The sequence below is a fragment of the Dendrobates tinctorius genome, unplaced genomic scaffold (assembly GCF_039654945.1).
Source record: "Dendrobates tinctorius isolate UK_male_01 unplaced genomic scaffold, ASM3965494v1 ptg000024l, whole genome shotgun sequence".
Taxonomy (NCBI): domain Eukaryota; kingdom Metazoa; phylum Chordata; class Amphibia; order Anura; family Dendrobatidae; genus Dendrobates; species Dendrobates tinctorius.
The window spans coordinates 7,585,001-7,605,212 of record NW_027361692.1 but is presented as its reverse complement, the minus strand read 5'-3'; the positions used below and the strand labels follow the sequence as shown (position 1 = coordinate 7,605,212).

At 41.2% G+C, this 20,212-nt stretch overlaps 1 protein-coding gene and 1 long non-coding RNA gene across 2 annotated transcripts in view; both read left to right on the top strand.

The window, feature by feature from the left end:
• Window positions 1–15,796, top strand: part of LOC141084594 (CD109 antigen-like) — a 123,834-nt gene extending 108,038 nt beyond the window's left edge. Inside the window, exons 25-35 of the mRNA XM_073569422.1 lie at window positions 746–922; window positions 1,131–1,212; window positions 2,295–2,526; window positions 5,753–5,930; window positions 7,484–7,671; window positions 9,011–9,166; window positions 10,773–10,838; window positions 12,720–12,859; window positions 12,975–13,125; window positions 13,668–13,770; window positions 15,547–15,796. Of these exons, the coding sequence (XP_073425523.1) occupies window positions 746–922; window positions 1,131–1,212; window positions 2,295–2,526; window positions 5,753–5,930; window positions 7,484–7,671; window positions 9,011–9,166; window positions 10,773–10,838; window positions 12,720–12,859; window positions 12,975–13,125; window positions 13,668–13,770; window positions 15,547–15,731 (1,658 nt within the window). The 3' untranslated portion in view covers window positions 15,732–15,796. The remainder of the gene's footprint in view (window positions 1–745; window positions 923–1,130; window positions 1,213–2,294; window positions 2,527–5,752; window positions 5,931–7,483; window positions 7,672–9,010; window positions 9,167–10,772; window positions 10,839–12,719; window positions 12,860–12,974; window positions 13,126–13,667; window positions 13,771–15,546) is intronic.
• A 1,292-nt stretch (window positions 15,797–17,088) lies between these two features.
• LOC141084525 (uncharacterized) lies at window positions 17,089–17,453 on the top strand. The gene is made up of 3 exons (XR_012231020.1): window positions 17,089–17,181; window positions 17,259–17,313; window positions 17,386–17,453. It is a non-coding gene; the product is annotated as an uncharacterized lncRNA (long non-coding RNA).
• Window positions 17,454–20,212: the final 2,759 nt, after the last annotated feature.

Here is a 20,212-nt window from a genome sequence, read left to right as displayed (position 1 = left end):
TGGATGATTAATGCCTACTCATTTACGGTAAGTCTTTTTGATATAGTTAATTTAGGCATCCTAAAATGTTTTTTTCAATTCTTTAAAATTGATGATCCATATTTAGGCCACTCATCAAGATAAATATTTTGGAGCTCTGTCTGGAGCCTAGGATGATCAGGTCTTTAAAGGGGCTATGACTCTCCATGAAGCATTGAGTCTATATTGGTTACTTTGTTGGTACAGCACAGTGCCATGCTTTTAGTAATGGCTGTGACTGGTATTACAGCTCAGTCTCATTTTCCTAAATGGGATAACTCTGTAGTGAATTGTTAGCTATAATTCACAAAATATTTTTTTGATTCAGTTGAATAAGGCGGAGCTGTAATAACTGGCACAGCCACTACTAGCAGTAGTGAGCTATGCCTGGTAAACAATGATGGGAGGCAGTGGGCACTTTTCAAATCAAATGTAATCTTAAAGACCTTTAACTAGAGTTCTGTCTAGACTGAAAACAGGTAGAAGAGTCACAGTTGTGAAGGGTGCTAGGTCTGAATTGGTTTCCAGCCTCTGGTTATAAACAAGAATGTTCTCAAGAATGTTCAAATTATGCCTAGAATATAGAAATCTACCAATTAGTATGTGCAGTTGTTATTATTATTATTATTATTAGCAATTATCTGAATAAACAGTGTATATTATTTCTCAGTAAGAACAATATCCAAAACTTTTTACATAACTTATGTCTCTATGAATGTTTTAACAGGAGATCTCCTTGGACCTTCAATAAATGGGCTTGAATCACTTATTATGATGCCATATGGGTGTGGAGAGCAAAACATGATCAACTTTGCACCGAACATTTATATTCTGCAATATCTAATAGCGACTAATAAGATAAACAATGATATTAAAGAAAGGGCCATAAACTTTATGGAACAAGGTAACTTTTGATTTACAGACCTGCATCATGCATACTTACTGGCAAATTACTAGTTCCCTATGTAATAATTTACTGGGCAAATGATAGATCAGAATATATACTCATTTAATAAACAAGCCAATGAAAAACTGATGATTATAATAAGGTCTAGTGACTAGAAGTGTCACCTATAATGTAGTTCTAATCACAATGTATGTTTTATGTCTAGGCTATCAGAGGGAGCTAACCTATAAGCGATTTGATGGATCTTTTAGTGCATTTGGAAATGCAGATTCCTCTGGAAGTACCTGGTGAGCAAATCCATTATGTCATTAACTTATTAGATAAACTGTCAAATATTTTTGACAGTCCTCAATTCCATAAAGAAAGCCAAGGGATTTACAATGTCCAAGTTAATGATGTTACTTGTCATAAGATTTGGCAAGATGATCACAGTATGATATTATACAGAGAAAAGCTCAGCACAAAGGGTCTGAGCAGGAGAATTAGGACAGTTTTATTTAAGCAATCCAATTGCAGTATAGAGTTGACGTTTCGGTCCTAGAGTGCAGACCTTCATCAGAATGCAATGGATTGACGTGGCTGTAGTAGTTCAGTATGTACAGCATGAAAGGAAACCTGACCATAGTCGCATGTGCAGAGGCACTATCAAGAGGAGAGACATGGAGTCCTTTTTGAATTAATCAGCCCTTTGTTCTTTTTGCGTTCCACATACTGAACAGACACATCCATGTCAATCCATTGCATTCTGATGAAAGTATGCACTGTAGGATCGAAACTTCAAATATGTATTGCAATTGGATTGCTTAATTAAACTGTCATAAACACTGAGTATAGAGTTTTTCTCTGTATATATTTACAGGACTGGATCCCTACTCGGGCACCGCTCCGCTACTCTGACAGAATGACTTATAGTACTATATGACAGTATGATATATATGGTAGATTAGTGCAATGTACAGTATGTCTTGTTATAAGAAAAGATCCAAATGGAATACAACTAGCCATTTCCTTCCTACCATATTATTCATTTTTCTCTGTTTACATTGGTAAAGGATACCTAAAATATTGCTTGCATTTTTGTCTTCTGCCAGAAGGTCAGATAGTCCTTTTACCAAGTCAATTGTGCCATACCTGAAATCTCTCTTGTTTCTATGCAGGAGAGTATTTGCCCTGATAACTGTACTAACCATATTGCCATCTCTGCGCATAATGTCCAATTAAACGTTCTGGCAAAAGTCTGGCATACATGAGTCAACTCTTGCCCTTCTACTCTACAAATGGAAACTCAAAAATTTACATTTAGTGAAAATTTTGTAGTGTATAAAAATAATGCAGCTCTTAAAATAGAATAATTCTCTTTGTCCTTCAGGTTGTCAGCATTTGTTTTCAGATGCTTTCTCGAAGCACGCACATTTCTATACATAGATCCCACCATCCTAAATAAAACAATAGAATGGCTGGTGCAATACCAAGACCCGAACACTGGTATATTCTCTGAGCCGGGACGTGTTATCCACATGGAAATCCAGGGAGGACAGAATGGTCCCATCACCCTCACTGCATATATACTAACTGCACTGCTAGAAGATCGGTACTACAGGGTAAGTATGATACAGTGTATAAGAGTTCACTGAAAAATCATTGTGACTTGAATTCTACTTATAGAAATGTGAATGAGACTTTTAGCAACTTCAATTGAAATCTATAAAACGTACATAACCTATGTGTTATCTCGTTTTTAAAGGAAAGCTATAATGATAAAATGACTTGCTTTTTTAAAAAACTTTTGGCAATGTTTTATTTTCCACAAATCACAATATGTATTAAAACTATAAAAATAGAAAACTTTCAATCTTCACACTAGCCACTGGGACCTTTTTAGACTCTCACTTCCTGTTGTTTCAGGAAACAGCACATTGACAGACATCGGCCCCATTGTTGGTATCCGGGCATCTAATGGTGAAGGTCAGCTGTGACACCACCTATTGTGATTGGTAGATCCTGTGTTACCAGATGTGGGCAAAGCTGTTACCTGTCATTGTAATCCTGCCTCTGATGATAAGTCTTGCTGAAAATTCTTTCAGAAAGGACAGGAACTGTGGGTCCTATTCACTAAGACTGGCGTAGCTAATATCAGCCTTAATAAAGTGCTCACTGGAGTACGATGCTGGAGTAGCATTTCTGGAGTAACAAAAACCATGTCAATTTTAATTAAGTTGACTGGATGGCAAAGTCATAGCCCATCCCCAGAGGTGTACCTAGGCTTTCTGGCACCCGGGGCAAGAATTTGGTTCGGCGCCCCCCCCCCTCGCACACATGCAATTTGCACACTTAGTCATGTACCCACGAGCTGCTCTCCCTAATGCTTTCAATGTTCAGTGAAAAAATGAAAGTAGCAGGAAGAGAAGCTCATTGTCACAGGACCATAAGTATGAATATCGCATAGTGAGTGAAGTGTCCATGTGATGACTGCTGGAACCTGCAGAGCTGAATCCTGACATTGCAGGCTTCTGAATTCTCACAACCAATGCACTGCATACATTTAGGATTCTCCCTTGCTGATGTACAGTCATGTCAGCACAAGCATGTGATTTGTATACTTCTGGCCACATTCTGACTAGACGTGCCCGATCTCGATCCGTTCATTTTCATTGCGTGAGGCCACACATGTCAAGTCAGCATGTGACCGCATGTATGTATATTACTGGCATGAGAGAATCCTTACAGCATTCAGTGAGCACTGTGAGAATTCAGAAGTCTGCAGTCACATAGAATGAATGCAGACTCTGCACAAACCTGAACAACCCCTTTAATGTTCCTAACATAAGTAAAAGCATGAGAATAAGTAAGTATCACAAATAACATTTACATCCAGGTACTTCATAGATGATGTCTCTGCAGTCGTTCTCCTTTTCTTCTTCTTGTCCAGACCCCATGATGAGTTTTCTCATCCACAGCCATCTCTGCAGACTTCCATCTTCTCTGGTCTTCTGCAGCAAATCTCCACACGATGCCCTTAAAGATAGAAGTGTCATTATAATGCTCCTGAATAAAAATATCTGCAATATACTATCGCCACACACTATTCCCCTCCTCATACTGTCTCCTCTAGCATCCCACCTGTTCACCATATTGTCTCCTCATATATTTACCCCCTCACTCTCTATACTGTCTGCTCACACATACCCCTGACTTCCCATACTGTCTGCACACATCCCATCACCCTCACTCCTAATAGTGTGTCCACATACATTTTTCCCATCGCTACTCATACAGTGTCCACACACATTTACCCGTTCACTCTCCATACTGTCTGCACTCATCCCCATTCACCATACTGTGTATGCACCCATCCCCCATACTGTTTCCTCATACATTCCCTCATACATACATACTCTTCATTTTGTGTCCTCAAATCTCCCCACACACATTAAATCCCCCATCCCCACTCCAAATCCCCCCACACATTAAATCCCCCATCCCCACTCCAAATCCCTCACACACATTAAATAACCCCCCATTCCCATGCCAAATTCCCCCACACATTAAATCCCCCATCCCCACTCCAAATCCCTTACACACATTAAATAACCCCCCATCCCCATGCCAAATCTCCCCACACATTAAGTACCCCCATACCCACTCCAAATCCCCCCACACATTATGTACCCCCACGCCAAATCCCCCCACACATTAACCCCCATCCCCACTCCAAATCGCTCCTCACATTAACCCCCATCCCCACTCATTAACCCCCATCCCCACTCCAAATCCCCTCACACATTAACCCACATCCCCACTCATTAACATCCATCCCCACTCCAAATCCCCCCACACATTAACCCACATCCCCACTCATTAACCCCATCCCCACTCCAAATCCCTCCACTCATTAACCCCTATCCCCACTCATTAACCCCCATCCCCACTCCAAATCCTCCACACATTAACCCCCATCCCCACTCCAAATCCCCCACACATTAACCCCCATCCCCACTTCAAATCCCCCCATCTCCCATCTTCAGTGGTTCTTCAGCTCCAGAGTGGAGCACACTTACCACCAGCGTTTGCTCTGGGTGCCAGGGAGTGACGTCAGCAGCGTGATCACATGACCTGATCACGTTGCTGGCGTTGCTCTGACATGACGGTTAAAGCTTCAATTGTACTGGCGTCTGTATGGACGCCAGTACAATTGCTCCCTGGAAGCCGGCACACGCAGCTTCTCTGTGTCGGCTGTCAGCTTGACAGCTGACACAGAGAACGGCCGACTCCCAGGCTGGGGGGCGGCAGAATGCAGCTGCCGGGGGAGACAGTGTGGACCGCCGCATTAGGCGGCCCGACTGCACCCCCCTGCCGGCTGCGCTCGGCGCAAATGCCCCGGCTGCCCCCCTAGAAACGCCTCTGCCCATTCCAACCTGACTCCTGCCAAACTCCTTTATTTTGGCAGAGCTGCTACAAACACCAAATGTGTCTCTGCACTGCCTAACAATCGTGCGACTTTTCAAAGTATTTGTTTTTGAATTTGCCCTTAAGTAAGACTAAAAAACCCTAGTGGCCAGTTTGAATATTGTAATTAATGATATGTAAAGTATGTAAACTACGGTTATAATATGTAAACTACCGTTTAAAGGAAAGCTGAGACCAAAAAAAAAAAGAACAGCTGAAACATCATAACAAAGGAGCTAGCGAATGGCACTTTGCATTACCAAATGTTTGAAAATACATGCCATGCCAAATGAATGCAATGTATAAAAAAAGGAATGCTTTGTAATGTTCTGTAAAATAACACATTCTGCATAGGAAATTAATATTTCTTTTTAATTTTAGAACCTCTACGCATCAAGAGTTCAGAAAACTGTGCAACATCTTGAAAGGAAATTTGATGAAGGAATTGTTAGCAATTATACTCTTTCAATAGTGGCATATGCTATGTCACTGGCCAATAGCTCCAAGGCACATGATGCTCTTACCCTGCTCAATTCAAGGGCAGAGTTAGACACTACAGGTCAGTATCTAATTGTGCCTCCAATTCTATGCTTTAAGTAAAATCTCAGAACTTCAGTATTAGTGTAATGGATTATCAGGAACTATTTTTAATAAGGGCCCAAGAATGTATAGGCAGGTAGTTGCTAACCGCTCCTTTCAGTAATTCTGCAGCTTTCGATGACTTAACGTCGACAGAGCAGCTGCTTTCCTTCAGGTCCACTCTGTGGTGTGAATGCTGATGTTATGCTGTTTGACAGTTGGTGTCACGATGTGACTTGGCCCTGTGCGACGCGACCCGAAGATCGGTCGGTCACTAAAACAACCAAAACAGACAAGGGGACACCAGGGACACAATTACAATGGTGGGCCCTTCAATAGGGAATGGGGAAGTGGACACCTTCTGCACTCTCCTAAGGAAGAGCCCTGAACTCTCCTCACGTTCCCTATACAGGTTCTTTCAACCTGTCGCCGACCAAGATACCTAGGTCCCTCACTTACCCTGCACCTATCCCTTACTAGGGAACTGGCAAGTGTGGACACTGGTCCCACCGCTGTACTAATAAGACACAAGGGAAAATAACAGACAGGGAAAACAACAACACTTAGCTTGATCTGCAGTCATGCACCGGACCGCAGAATAAGGCACCCGAACACCGCTTCCGGCAGGATAACCACTGCTCCAGATCAGCTGCAAACAGCACTGCTCAAGATGGCCTCTCTCTTCAGCACAGTTGGCTTCCAAATGACTAGTATTACCAACAGTGATCTGCAGCACCAGGTGACCTTATAAAGGGAAGTGGGAGTAGTCACCACCTGCTGACTAACTAAACATGTAGTAACACCAGCGGCTACCGGGGGGGAAACCCAGCAGCCGATCAACTACAGTTGTAGTAACACCAGCGGCCACCGGGGGCAAAAACTCATATTAACCCCCGAGGGCCAGAAAGGAAAAGGGTTTATATAAGAGAGTCCAGACTCTGACACAGATCCAAAAACGGATTGTGACAGTTGGCTTCCTGCTGACTAAATGAGGAGAGCCGTCTGTCAATCAGCTTGATTCCGTCCATCATCCCCCATCAACAGAACAGCTCAAGAGATGAAGAGCTATCCTGTTGACGTGAAGAAGAATCAACAGGAGGAGTAGTCTGTGACCACTCCCAGGGAGAACTTGCAGGTAGCTAGCAACTACCTGCCTGTTAGTTCTTAGACCCAGGGTAAAAAAAAAATAAAATAGACCCAGAAAACCCGTTTAAGTTATAGAAAAAGGTAGTACACATTTAGCAAATTAAGAATAGTTTGTTGCCACACTCTCAAGCTATGATAGCAAATCTGGTTGTTCCAAAATCCAGTAGGTTTGGTTTATGTGGCCATTGCGCCATGGTCATGGTAACTTGCAACAAAACAACCACATGTCCTGTCATTAGACACAGTGTAGCAGCATGACATTGCAATTTTACCAACATCAAGGATGTATTGCTTTAATATAGACAGATGACTACATATACAGTATATACATTTATAAACTATAAATACATTAATATTATTTTGGTATCATTTTTTTTTCATAAGAAGGAACCAAGTTTTGGTCTTCTCCATCAGAAGGGTCAAACTACTACCGGCAGCCAAGAACAGTGGACATAGAAACTGCAGCATATGCCCTGCTTTCGCACTACCAACTGGGAAGAATTGAGGATGGTATTCCTGTTATGAAATGGTTGAGTCAACAAAGGAACCGTCTTGGAGGATATTCGTCCACTCAGGTAAAACAGAGAAAACAGTGCGGTTCAGAAAACCCATCTTGAAATACCCTAATTATATTTGAAGTTCTCACATTCAGGAGTCTCATCAAGTAATCCAAGTGGAGAGCAGCTAATAAGAGAATGCCACCCTAGCAGTTCAATAAATTGTACAGACAACTTCTTGACATTCAGATACTTGATTAGGGAATTTTATGTAAAAACTTGAGAGTTTACCATTCAAGATCTTCATCTGTTATCTAGAGTGTATGTCACCCAGTAGGACCTGGCATGTCTATACTTCATGCAGCTCATTGATTTAATGGGAACTGTGTAATTCTACTTTTTCTCTGTGGAATCGCTGCAGGAAAAATTGCACGTATTGCCAGGTTGCCATACAGATTTTAGATGATTGTTTAAATGGTCTAAAAAGTTTGTATCTAGTCGAAAATTTAAAACAGTTGCTTGGATGCCCACTGATCCCCAGAGCCAGGCTTTGCAGAACCCCATCAGAACAGAATGGAAGTGCAGTATATACACCAGCACTCAATTTATTGTGCATGTAACTGCTAGGCTGTCTATGGAAGACCCAGAGAAAATAAATGGGTTGGAAGTGCCCATGCTCGACAACTACTCCATTCAGATGGGGTCTGCCCCCTATCTTGAAACTTGTTGACATCACCGCGGAACGGATAACCCACATACTGTGATTTATTTTATATATATTTTCTTATGGACTCTTATAACAAAAAGAACTAGGCCATGTGCACACGATGCAGATTTGCAGCATTTCCGCAGCGGATTTTACCGCGCAGAAACGTTGCATATCCGCATTGTGATGTACAGTACCTTTAAAATGAATGGAAAAAAAAAATGCTGTGCAGACGCTGCGGATTTTTCCGCGCGGTTTTCCTGCGGTACAAAATCCGCAGCATGTTACTTCTTTTGTGCGGTTTTCTATCTCCCCTGTCACCAAATCCGCAGGGGGAAAACCGCACAAAAACCGCAAGAAAACCGCGTGAAAAATGGAAGAAATCCGCAGGAAAAATGCAGGTCATTTGATCTGCGGTTTTCTTCCATTCTGCACGGAAAAATCCGCAGGGCTCAAAACTCCGTCTGCACTCAGCCTAAAAGGCGACAACACCATTATTGAAAACATTTCAGCTGATAGGCAACGATGAGTACAAATGTGTCTCTGCAGCAGTAGCATGCACCAGTTCTTCTGTTTGGCTGATGTTAATCACATTGACACTCACCACTGTGTATCTTTTGTGTAAAATATACATTAAAGCTGGCTGCATCAGTTTTTAGTTGAGTTTAATATTAAAACATGATCCTTTTTGTCTTGTTTTTTTCTAACCAGGATACAATAATAGCTCTACAAGCCCTGTCAAAGTTTTTGCTCTTGGCTCCACCTCATGAAACATCTCTTACATTGGTTGTTACTGCACCAGAGTCATATTTGTCCAAAGTTTTTCACGTCAACAGTGAATTCTTTCCAGTCTTACAAAGTCAACAGGTAATATACTTTGTAGACTAATTTGATTATATACTGTACATTATACAGACATATAGTATGGTAAATATAGCATTTTCTATTGGATCCTTACCAGCCAGAAACAGAAACCTTGTGATGCCTGGGACAAGTCCATATAAAAGTTAAAAATTCTGCCAGATTTATATTTCACTTGTCTCTTTATTCCAGTAGAACATTACAATGAGCATAAAAGGTGCCACATGTTAATAAACCAGAGATACTTAGAGCCACTCAGGCCACATGATTTTTAAAAGAAAAAATTGTTGTCATTATAGTAATGATTCATCCCAGTCGACCAGTTCATGATTGTCGGAGGGACACTTTAATGGACCAATGTCTAGTGATACAGTATTTGTATGTTTGGGCAACTTAGAACCTTAGATAAGGTAGCAAGGGGAAGGAGCTTTGTATTCTTCAGTACAGTTAGAAAACATCTTTACACAGTGTTAATGATATTGACTGGTGCAGCGGACTGTCAGTCTAATTTGTATGGAGGACCCAACAGATAATGTCAAGGAGATAAGTATATGGTAGGTCTAATTTCAAATGTAACATCGCTACTCCCTTGGGAGTGAAATGATGCTGGTTTATTTCACTCTTAATAAATTGCCTCACAAGAAAATTCAAATACAGCCCTTGTCTGGCACAAAGTAAAACATAAAGTAAAAATTCCATACAATAGTGCAAATTTGCCTGCTTGAGTTAGAGTCCAGCTTCCAAGTCCTTTAGCAATAGCATACAATCCTGGAGGTCTGCATATCATCACACAAAGACAATGTGTGAGACAAACAGGCCCCATTTTACAATGTGAGCCACACTCAGGGGTGGAGATATGTTGAGCAGCCCCGACTCTTCAGATGCTCACATTAAACCTGGCTCTGTCATGGCCGATTAACCCCTCTTAGTGCTATGTGCACTAGAGCATTACTTCAGGTTTACATCACAGAGGATATTCACTTCTGTGATATATATCTCCCAAACACTATGTGTCCGGCAGACACCTTACACAGACTACTGATCCTTTTGTTTTTTAAGCGATAAGATGCAAATAGTGTGGGTGCACCTGCTTGAGGTCTAGTCCAGCTTCCTAGTCCTTCAGCACACAATCCTGGATGTCCACAAAATACCACACACAAACCATCTGTGAGACAAACTGACCTGATTTTAATTTGTGAACCATACCCAGGTATGGAAATATGGTCAACAGCCGTCCTGCCCCAACTGTTCAGGTGGTCACATTAAACCCGACCCTGTCATGGCCGACTAACCCCTCTTAGTACTATGTATACTAGAGAATTACTCCAGGTTTACATCACAGAGGACATCAAATTCTGTGATACATATCTCCCAATCACTATGTGTCTAGCAGTCACCTTAACAGACTTCTGATATTTGGTAGTGGTTCTCTAAAAGAGAACACAGTAGCACTTGGCCCTATCTATAGGAAACTCAGGCTAGATACTGTTTTCTGAACACTAGTTAAAGTTTATGGGGGGGCTTTAGTATAATGACCCCCAAAATTAATTGTGCATTGACGTTAATCTGCAAGTAATACCTGATTTACATTTCTGTTTTATTATCTTATCAGATTAAGGTCTTTCAGCCTTTGCTAGTTAATGCTACCGCAGTTGGAAGAGGATTGGCTACCCTCCAGGTAAAAATGAAGTGTTTAATAGTTTTTGTTCTTATTCTTGATGTCTCTGTATATTTCACATGAAATTAATCATTTCTAAACTAGCACAATGACGACAGGTTATTTCATGAGATTTTAATGCTGTTCCATTTTCTAAATCTGTCAAGCTCAAATGTTTCTATACACACCAGATCTACCGTACTGTACAGATCTGCTGCCAATAAAAACTGGAGCTGTTGCCCAAAGGAATCAATCAGTTTTTTCCAATGCAGACTAGAAACTCAAAGCAGTAGTGTGACTGGTGGCTAAGAAGAACGTGGATAGGTTGTTCTAAAGTTTTACTATTTTTACTCTTTAGAAATTAATATTATTTTCCGCTGACATTTTAACAGAAATCAAAGGAATTGTTTTTCAACAGTTTTTCAATACATTTTTGACTTTTATCATAATTTAGGCATCCACCTTTACACATTGCAGCGCATTTTGTTTTTTTATGTATAAATATTTATTTTAAAAAATGATAAAGAAGACATACTATAAGAGCATGAAATACCAAAGACTGTATTTCATGTTCTTTTTTTTTTTTTAGTTATCTTCAATTCTGCTTCATGTTTTTCACTGTTTTCAGGAGCATAACTATACTTAGGTGTAGATATAGTAGTCATACTTGGACTCTGGTGCCATAAGTGTCAAAAAAACCCTTTTGCCAACTAAAAAGACCCCAATATTTTTCTTTTAGTTTTATAAAGCATATACAAAGTTAAAGGGGTGTTCTGCTACTTTTATATTGATTGATGGCCTATGTTAAGGATTAGTTATCAATATGAGATCGGTAAGGGTGTGACACCTGACATACCCCCACAGATCAGCTGTTCCTTGCGCTAGTGGCGGCCGGATGTGATCAGTTGCAGAGCTGGATAGCACAACTCCATCAACTACAACGTGACTGCAGTAGTGTACTGCAGATCCATCCTATTTATTACAGTAGGGGCAGATGTGCAGTAACTGACCGCGGCCACTATCCAGTTGACAGAGCTGTGCAGATGCGTAATTGATCACATCTGTCCGCTGCCAGCACCAAGAACAGCTAATCTTCACAATCTGATATTGATGACCTATATATAGGACAGGCCATCAATATGAATGTACTGGCTAATACCTTTAAAGATGCACTCCCACCAAAGTTTTTATCCTCTTAATATATTGCAGTCATCATGTTATATAGCACTGTGTACTTACAGTTGCTCATTTTGACTTTTTACCTAGTTAATTATTCTGTTTTCTCTGCTCTATGTTGAAACAGGCAGTCTTTTGTCCCTGCATTTTTTTATTCCTCTCTTCAACTGCTAACCCTGCTATTCCGCTCTTCCTCTGCCTTATTTTTTTGCAGTAACCCATTACTTGTACAAACAAAATTGACCTCCTGTTTCTACATATAGCTTAGAAGGATTAAACCAGTCAGTTTTTAATCAAGAGATGTAAACCAGTCAGTTTTTAATCAAGAGATGTCATAAACCTAATGAAAAGAGAAGAATTAACTGGGTAGAAAGGCAAAATGAGCAATTGTAAGTGCACAGTGATATATAATATGATGACTGTAATATGTTAAGAGAATAAACATTTTGATGGGCCTCATTAGTAATTTTGCTTTAAGGCATATGTCCTTTATATTATGATTAGTTGTATTTTATCTTTTATTAAAAAAAGGCAATTTTTGGAAACTGGTGATTGGAATTTTAATCTATGACCTATTTCCCGTCAGCTAAAATAAAATTCACTTCCGGATATAACTAAACCTTAGAAAAGGACATGATGTACAGATTTTTAATGTAATGGAAAATGCAGCATATTATATCAGAAAATACTTTAATTACTTAGAAGTAATATGTTTTTTCTCTATAGCTTAATGTAATATATAATCGGAAGTTCCCATCAAGGCGTAGAAAAAGCTCTGTGCCTTTGCCTGAAGCTTTCTTATTAGATGTGACAGTGAAGGAAGAGACTAATAATATTCATAGACTCTCCGTGGATATATGTATGCGGTAAGTGAGACTACAGTTCATATCCCATGTCCTCTTATAAGAGTTGTTTGTAATTTTATTCTTTTATTAATATGTTCTTGTCTCACCAATGCTGTGTTTTTATTTTTTTTTTTAGCTTTCAGGGTACGGGGAGTGAGAGCGGCATGGCATTGTTAGATGTTGGCTACCTGAGTGGATTCACTTTGAGCCCTGGAGGAATTGTTAGACTTGGATCTCTAAAACTAGTCGAGCCAAAAGAAGGAAAAGTTTATCTTTACTTTGATTCTGTAAGTCGAGAGATTGTGTTATAAAGAATGTTTGATCTACGAAGTTTTATATTACATAGGAGTCGTTAATATTACATGTGGGCAGCATGGTGGCTCAGTGGTTAGCGCTGCAGCGCTGGAGTCCTGGGTTCGAATCCCATCAAGGACAACATCTGCAAGGAGTTTGTATGTTCTCCCCGTGTTTGCGTGGGTTTCCTCCGGGTTCTCCGGTTTCCTCCCACATTCCAAAGACATACTGATAGGGAATTTAGATTGTGAGCCCCATCAGGGACAGTGATGAAAATATGTGCAAACTGTAAAGTGCTGCGGAATATGTTAGCGCTATATAAAAATAAAGATTATTATTATGTTGGTACGCTATAAACGCAATCTTGACTAATAGGTTTATATATATTGAAGCAACTAAATGTAGTGTATAGAACAGTTTACATTAGAATATGTAATGTATTGGACCTGTCTCAGACTGTATTCCCGCTTAGCAGTTGAATTGTGGTTTTGTAGTGTGTGAACACAGCTTCATATTTTCTCTCTTATTTTATTAGGTGACCAAAGAGGAGCTATGTATATCTATTCCAATGGTTCGTTTTGCAAAGGTAGCAAATTCTCAAGATGCTGTTGTTAAAATCTATGATTACTACAATCCAGGTAAGGACCACAAATTACTCATGTTGCTTTCTCTTGCACAAAATAAAAGTAGAGTAGAGATGAAAAAAAATGGCAATTGTGGATTAAATAACTTTGCAAAACTATGTATCATTTCTCAAATATAAGAGGATGTTGACATAGAAACAATAAAAACTAACATATTAGTAGAACAGATCATTGGCATGGCATATGAGCTTTGATATATGTTTAACATTTCACATCTAGAAATGCGATTTACTAGAGATGAGCCGATCGATTTGTGGGACTCCAGTACAGCGTTCAGGTCAGTGGTACCTGATGACTAGATAAGAGGCCTGCAAATCTTTTACCTTCTGGCATTCCTCCGCGTTGCTTATTGGCGCAATGACATTTGTGTATCACGCTTCAGAGATGACTTCACACCAGGCCTAACAAAGCAAATGCCATGCTGGAAATGCTGGAAGGTAAGAGATTTGTGGGCCTTTCATCGACCCACTGACCTGGACACTGAACTGGAGTCCTGCAAAATCCACTATTCTCTACGATTTACCTACAGATATAGGGTTAAATTGGAGGTAACTAGTTTTTAAATAATGTCTGTTGGTCTTAAAGGAGCAGCAGCTGCAGGGAGAAAATAAAGTTTTATTCTACCTGCAGCGGCTCTCTTCCATTCATTGGGGTGGTGCAATGAGACACATTATATGCTCAGTGCAACTGTAATCACTCGCCGTCACTTTGATTGACAACCTTCTCCACAGCATACTGTATGTGTGCAGAGCATTTTGCCAATCAGTGTCACAGTCATTTTTCAGCTTAAGCCAGAGGCAGACATATCATTGGTGTAACCTGTGCAGGAGCACAGGGGCCCAAGAGGTAAACGGACAGAGTTTCACCTCGAAAACAGGTGGAATTATGCATTATGATGAGCTATTAGATGACAAAGAGCCCATGTATTGTTCTTGCACATGAGCCCTTTTTTAAAAAAAATACCAAACTCTGCAGAGATATATATCTGTAATTTTGTAATTGTGGTCATTGACCTCATTAATATGTTGCTTTAATAAATTCCATTCTTGATTGCTCAGCTTAGAGGAATCGCTGGTCATAGTAACTGGACTCCCAAACAATTTTTTTAGATTATGTAGCAGCGTTTACATGTTGTGTTCCTGGTGTGTTTTTTGTGGGATTTTATGAAAATCTGATAAATACATGGCTATTTGACTGCATTTTTACAATATTATGTTAAAAAAAAATACTTATTGAGAATGCACCGCATTGGGAATGCAAGCAAGACCTCAAGGATAAACGTCCTAGAGGTCCTGGTCTGCAGAAGTCTTTGGCTCTTTATGTTTTTGCTTCTGGCACATAAAATTCTCAGTCTGCTTGTAGAACAGGATCCAGTTGCGTAAAGGAATTGCTTCTGAGCCTGGGTTCAGATGGCCGTATGTAAGAACTGGCCGGTCTCTTCTGCAAATTGTGGATGTGACTGGCTCTGTGTGCAGCTCTGTGTACTCTTCCACATTGTAGATGAGGAGCCAATCTGTCTTTATATTGCATACACTATTCTTATTCATAAAACTGACCAAAATAGCACAACCTGAAAATTAGCATACTTACTATAATTAGTCCCTATATTCAGAACAAGGATATTATATACATGGATACAATATGGAGAAATATATATTATGGAGAAAAGTATATATGTATAGTTGAAAATATGTTTTGTATTGTGGACATTACTTTTTATCTATAATGTTTATTTCTTGCAAATGTTTAACATTCCCCTTTTTCTTACAGAAATGTCTGCATCCCGTACATATAATTCCTTGACCATGAAGCAAATATCTGCTTGTGATTTCTGTGGACCCAACTGCACAATGTGTCTGTCAAATGTACAAATGTTGCCTCTGAGCAGCCGGGCGACTCTCCCAACGAGCAGCCTCTTATGGTTCTGCATAATGGTTTTAGGTTATTTTATGTAAATGGCTGCTTGCCTTAAAGGGTATCAGTCACCATGAAATTGCAGCCCTGTCTGCTGGTGCCGTGAAAGAGAACAGGGGGAGCTGAACAGATTGATATATAGTTTTGTGAGATCAGATTCAGTATAACCTGTGTTTTAATCTTTTAATCCTCATCCTTCCTGCGATTTTTGGTCCAGTGGGCGGTCCTATCTTTTTTTCTATAAGTGTGCATACAGTGTACAGCGATACCTGCCAGTCACTGATAGGACCACCCATTTTACCAAAAATCCCAAAGGAACAAATTAGCACAATTATTCTGAGTCTTTTCTCAGAAAACTGTATATTAATGTACTCAGCACCCCCTGATCTATAACATGGTGCCTCTGCAGATTGGACTTTCATGGTGACAGGTTCCCTCTGATCCTTTTCTAATGACGGGCAGACTTCATGTAATGTAGAATTCTTCACTTGCTAGTATCATTGTATATATGGTGTCAATACTGAGACAGAATTGCATATTTATGTATACATATTGTAATATTAATAATTATTTGGCAAATAATTAGCAGTGCTGCAAAATAACTTTGTGTCTGTGTAATAGTAGATATTTCAATTTTTATTTTAGCTTTACATTATGGAAAAATATTTTTTTACGATTTTTTTTATGTTTACCTGTTTTTGTATTTATATTGATGTACATTTCTTGTCTAGTAAATGTGCTGTAAGTAAATGTCCTATCACAACTTGAATTAAAACAATGAAATACTTAAAAAGTAGCATGCTCCTCGGAAGCAATTATTACGGAAGCTTATCTATTGTTACAAACTTTTTCAATAATCAATAGTAAAGATGAGATACGAAATTTGTATAGATCACGTTTAGGAGAAAGTGACATCTATATCAGTATGCAATAACATAAAAGTAAACACATAGGATCTTGTTCAAAGTGTTGGTTATTATTTAACAAAAGCATTATAGTAGAAGAAACCTCTATGGTTGCAGCTTAGGCTGGTTTCACATTGGCGCTTTTGTGCGCAGCGCATCGTGCGCACCCGTGCGCATGCGCACTGCGCACCTATATTTAACATGACGTGCGCATGGTCTTGCGCACACTTGCGTTTTCGTGCGCATGCGTTTTTTTGTCTTTCGCACCGGGCGCGCCAGATGCAACATATTGCATTTTTGGTTCCGCCCTGTCTCGGCAAAAAAAATGCATGCGCACACTTGCGCACGGAATGCGCAAAAACACCACATTGGAGCCTATGGGAACGCATGCGTGCGCATGATCTTGCGCACGCTTGCGTTTTTATGCGCATGCGTTTCTAAGATAAACACGTCTGGAATGTGGTCTAGACAGTAAAAAAAAAAACTAAAAACAAGGTGATAAAATGGTGTGGGCACTGGGATTCCACAATACTTAACAGACTGCTCAACGAGTGGACACACAGCTAAAAGCACAAGCTGCACCAATGTAAGTATGAAAAACCTAATGTCTGGCTGAAATTTCAATACATTTCTATGTACTTATGTCTCTTTTTTTTATTGCAGCATGTCTTCATCTGGTGACGAATATGTCCCCGGGACAGGGCAAGAGGCAGAAGAAGTGAGTACCATGCTTCCGTATGGATTGGTAAAAATATACACATGTGGTTAATTTTTTTTGTTTAATTTTCAGACCTCATCCTCCACCACGCCACCACCACCGGAGGAACGGCAGGAGCAGCAAGGCCAAGTGCGGGCGGGAAGACAGGATGTAAGTACAGACGGACTGTTTTTTTTTTACTTAATTTCTATGCTGGTTTATTTTCTTTTTTTTTGGAACTGTATTGAAAATTCTTGCAGGTGTTTATTTTTTTTATGTTTTTGGTAAATTTTTATTAGTATTTTTTGGTAATTTTCCTTCTTTTTTTTGCTGCTTTTTTGGTTACAGATTTTTTTTATACTTAATTTCTAGGCTGGTTTATTTTCTTTTTTTTTTGGTAATCATTTTTTAAAGTATTTTTTTTAATTTTCATGGTTGTTTTTTTCTGAGTTTTTTGCTTTTTTTGCATTTATTTTCATTTAAAACAAAAAAATGTTTCATGGCTTGTGTATCAATATCTAAAGCTCAAAGTGTGTATGTATGTGTGTATGTTTGTTTGTATGTCCGGGATAGGCATCCGCACCGTCGCAGCTACAGCCACATATTTTGGCACAGTCACATGTCTGGACCCCGAGAACGTCAGCTATGTTGTGAGGTGAAATTTTAACCCCGCGCGTTCCAATTCACCAAACAATGTTGCCCCTATCTACATACTGGGGGAAAAAGTGTGTGCGTTTCAAGCCCCGCCCCTCATTATGAGGTCACAATGGTTGCCATGGCGACGCTGATGTCATCAAAGGTTGCAAGCCCTGCCGCCGCTCATTATGATGTCATAATGGTTGACTATGGATTGGAGGATGTGTGATGAGTATATGGGCACGGGACTATGGGATGGAGGCAATGTATGATGGTATATGGGCACGGGACTATGGATTGGAGGATGTGTGATGAGTATATGGGCTCGGGACTATGGGATGGAGGATATGTATGATGGTATATGGGCACGGGACTATGGGATGGAGGATATGTATGATGGTATATGGACACGGGACTATGGGATGGAGGATATGTATGATGGTATATGGGCACGGGACTATGGGATGGAGGATAATTATAATTTTATATAACTAACCACAGTTATCTACTATGCCCGGGAAGCGCCGGGCTCTTCAGCTAGTTTTCTATATTTTTCATTTTAAAATCTTTCAAAGATTAATGTTTGTCTTTCTTTTCTAGGCTCCACAGCGGGAGGAGGACCTCGCCCTGGACAACGACGAGCTCATCCGTCTAGTCCAGGAGCGAGTCCCATTGTGGGACACCCGTCACCAACTGCACTCGGACAACGTGGTGATCTGGCGGCTCTGGAACGAGGTGGCCGAATCGCTGATGGATGGCTGGGACAACGCCTCTCCCCGGGTCCTCAAGGATTTTCGTAAGTATTTAAATGCAGTGTGATGCAGCAGTGATCTTGGCCGGGATCACCCAACTGTGTGTGATGCTATTAACTCCATGGAGTTTCTATCATCACACACAGTTGGATGATCACAGCCTCCAGTGCATAGTCTTACTTTTTTTCTTTTTTTTTTTTCACCACAGTGAACAAAGTCAGAACCCGTTGGCGCTCGATGAAGGACCGCTTCAACAGGGATATCCGTCAGGAGAAGCAGGTTCGCAGTGGTGCTGCAGCAAGGACCGGCACGAAATACAGATACCATCGTGCCTTGGCATTTTTAAGACCGGTCCTTGCCTCCCGAACGTAAGTATATTCTAGTTGTATTGTGTTTAATTCTGTGCTTTTCTATTCCACAGGAGTTGGCGATTGTTAATTTATGGTAGTAAATTATTTCTTTTCTTTTCACAGCACCTGGAGCAGCACCCAGCAACCTGTGCCCGAAGCGGTCCTTCATCAAGCTGCCCCGGACCCCTCCCAGCCATCCATCAGCGAGGAAGCACCTTGCAGGTCTGCACCACAGTCATCTGGAGACCAGGAAGCTGGTCGCTCAGGTGTTCCCCTGTCCCAGGTCTCTGCCACTGGTTTTGCGGGCACTTCCCGCCAGCAGCGGCAGAGGACCTCGGACAGGCCTGTCATGCCCGAGTTCGTTGAATTGAGCTCGGTCTTTCAGAGTAGCCTCAAGGCACTCTCCGATAGACTTGAGAGTGGTTTCCTCCTTTTGGACCAACGCTACAAGTCTATCGAGGGTCGCCTTGAGCGCCTGGAAGTCGACCTCGCCAGACCAGCGCATCATTTTTATACACAAATAGCTCGGGACACGGTGGAACACCTTACCCCTGACCTCCAGTTGACTGTCATGCAGGCCTGCAACAATGCTTTTATGCAGGCTATGCAGCAGAGTAGGTGTATGCAGCAGTCAGCGGTGGCATTTCCACCGGTGCCACCCCTGACTCGTTTTACAGCATTACCTACTTCTGCTGCATATTACTGCACAGCCACCACACTTCCAAGCCTCGCCGGACACCAATATACCGCCCCAAGTCCGAGTGCAGCTGGACACTTACCCGCCAACACAATGCCAAGCGCTGCTCCTGCCTGGCCCACCACTGCTGCCGCCACCACCACTGGATGTCCCGTCGTCACCACCCCTGCCTGGAGCGCCGCCACCACCACCACCACCAGCGGGAGGACCACCCCGGTATGGACCGCCACAGCCACCACGCCTGCATGGACCGCCACCACCACCACCTCAGAGCAGCATCAGCTGGGGGACCCGTATTCAATATTTACGGCCCCTGCCAGGACATCCACCACCACCAGCATGCCACAGCAGGTACAAGATCCTGGCAGGCGGTCCACAAGCGCCAGGCGGTCCCCCAGCTCCAGCCGGTCCACAGCCTCCAGGCGGTCCACAGGCTCAAGGCAGTCCCCGGGGTCTAGCCAGTCCTCAGGCTCTAGCCGCTCTAG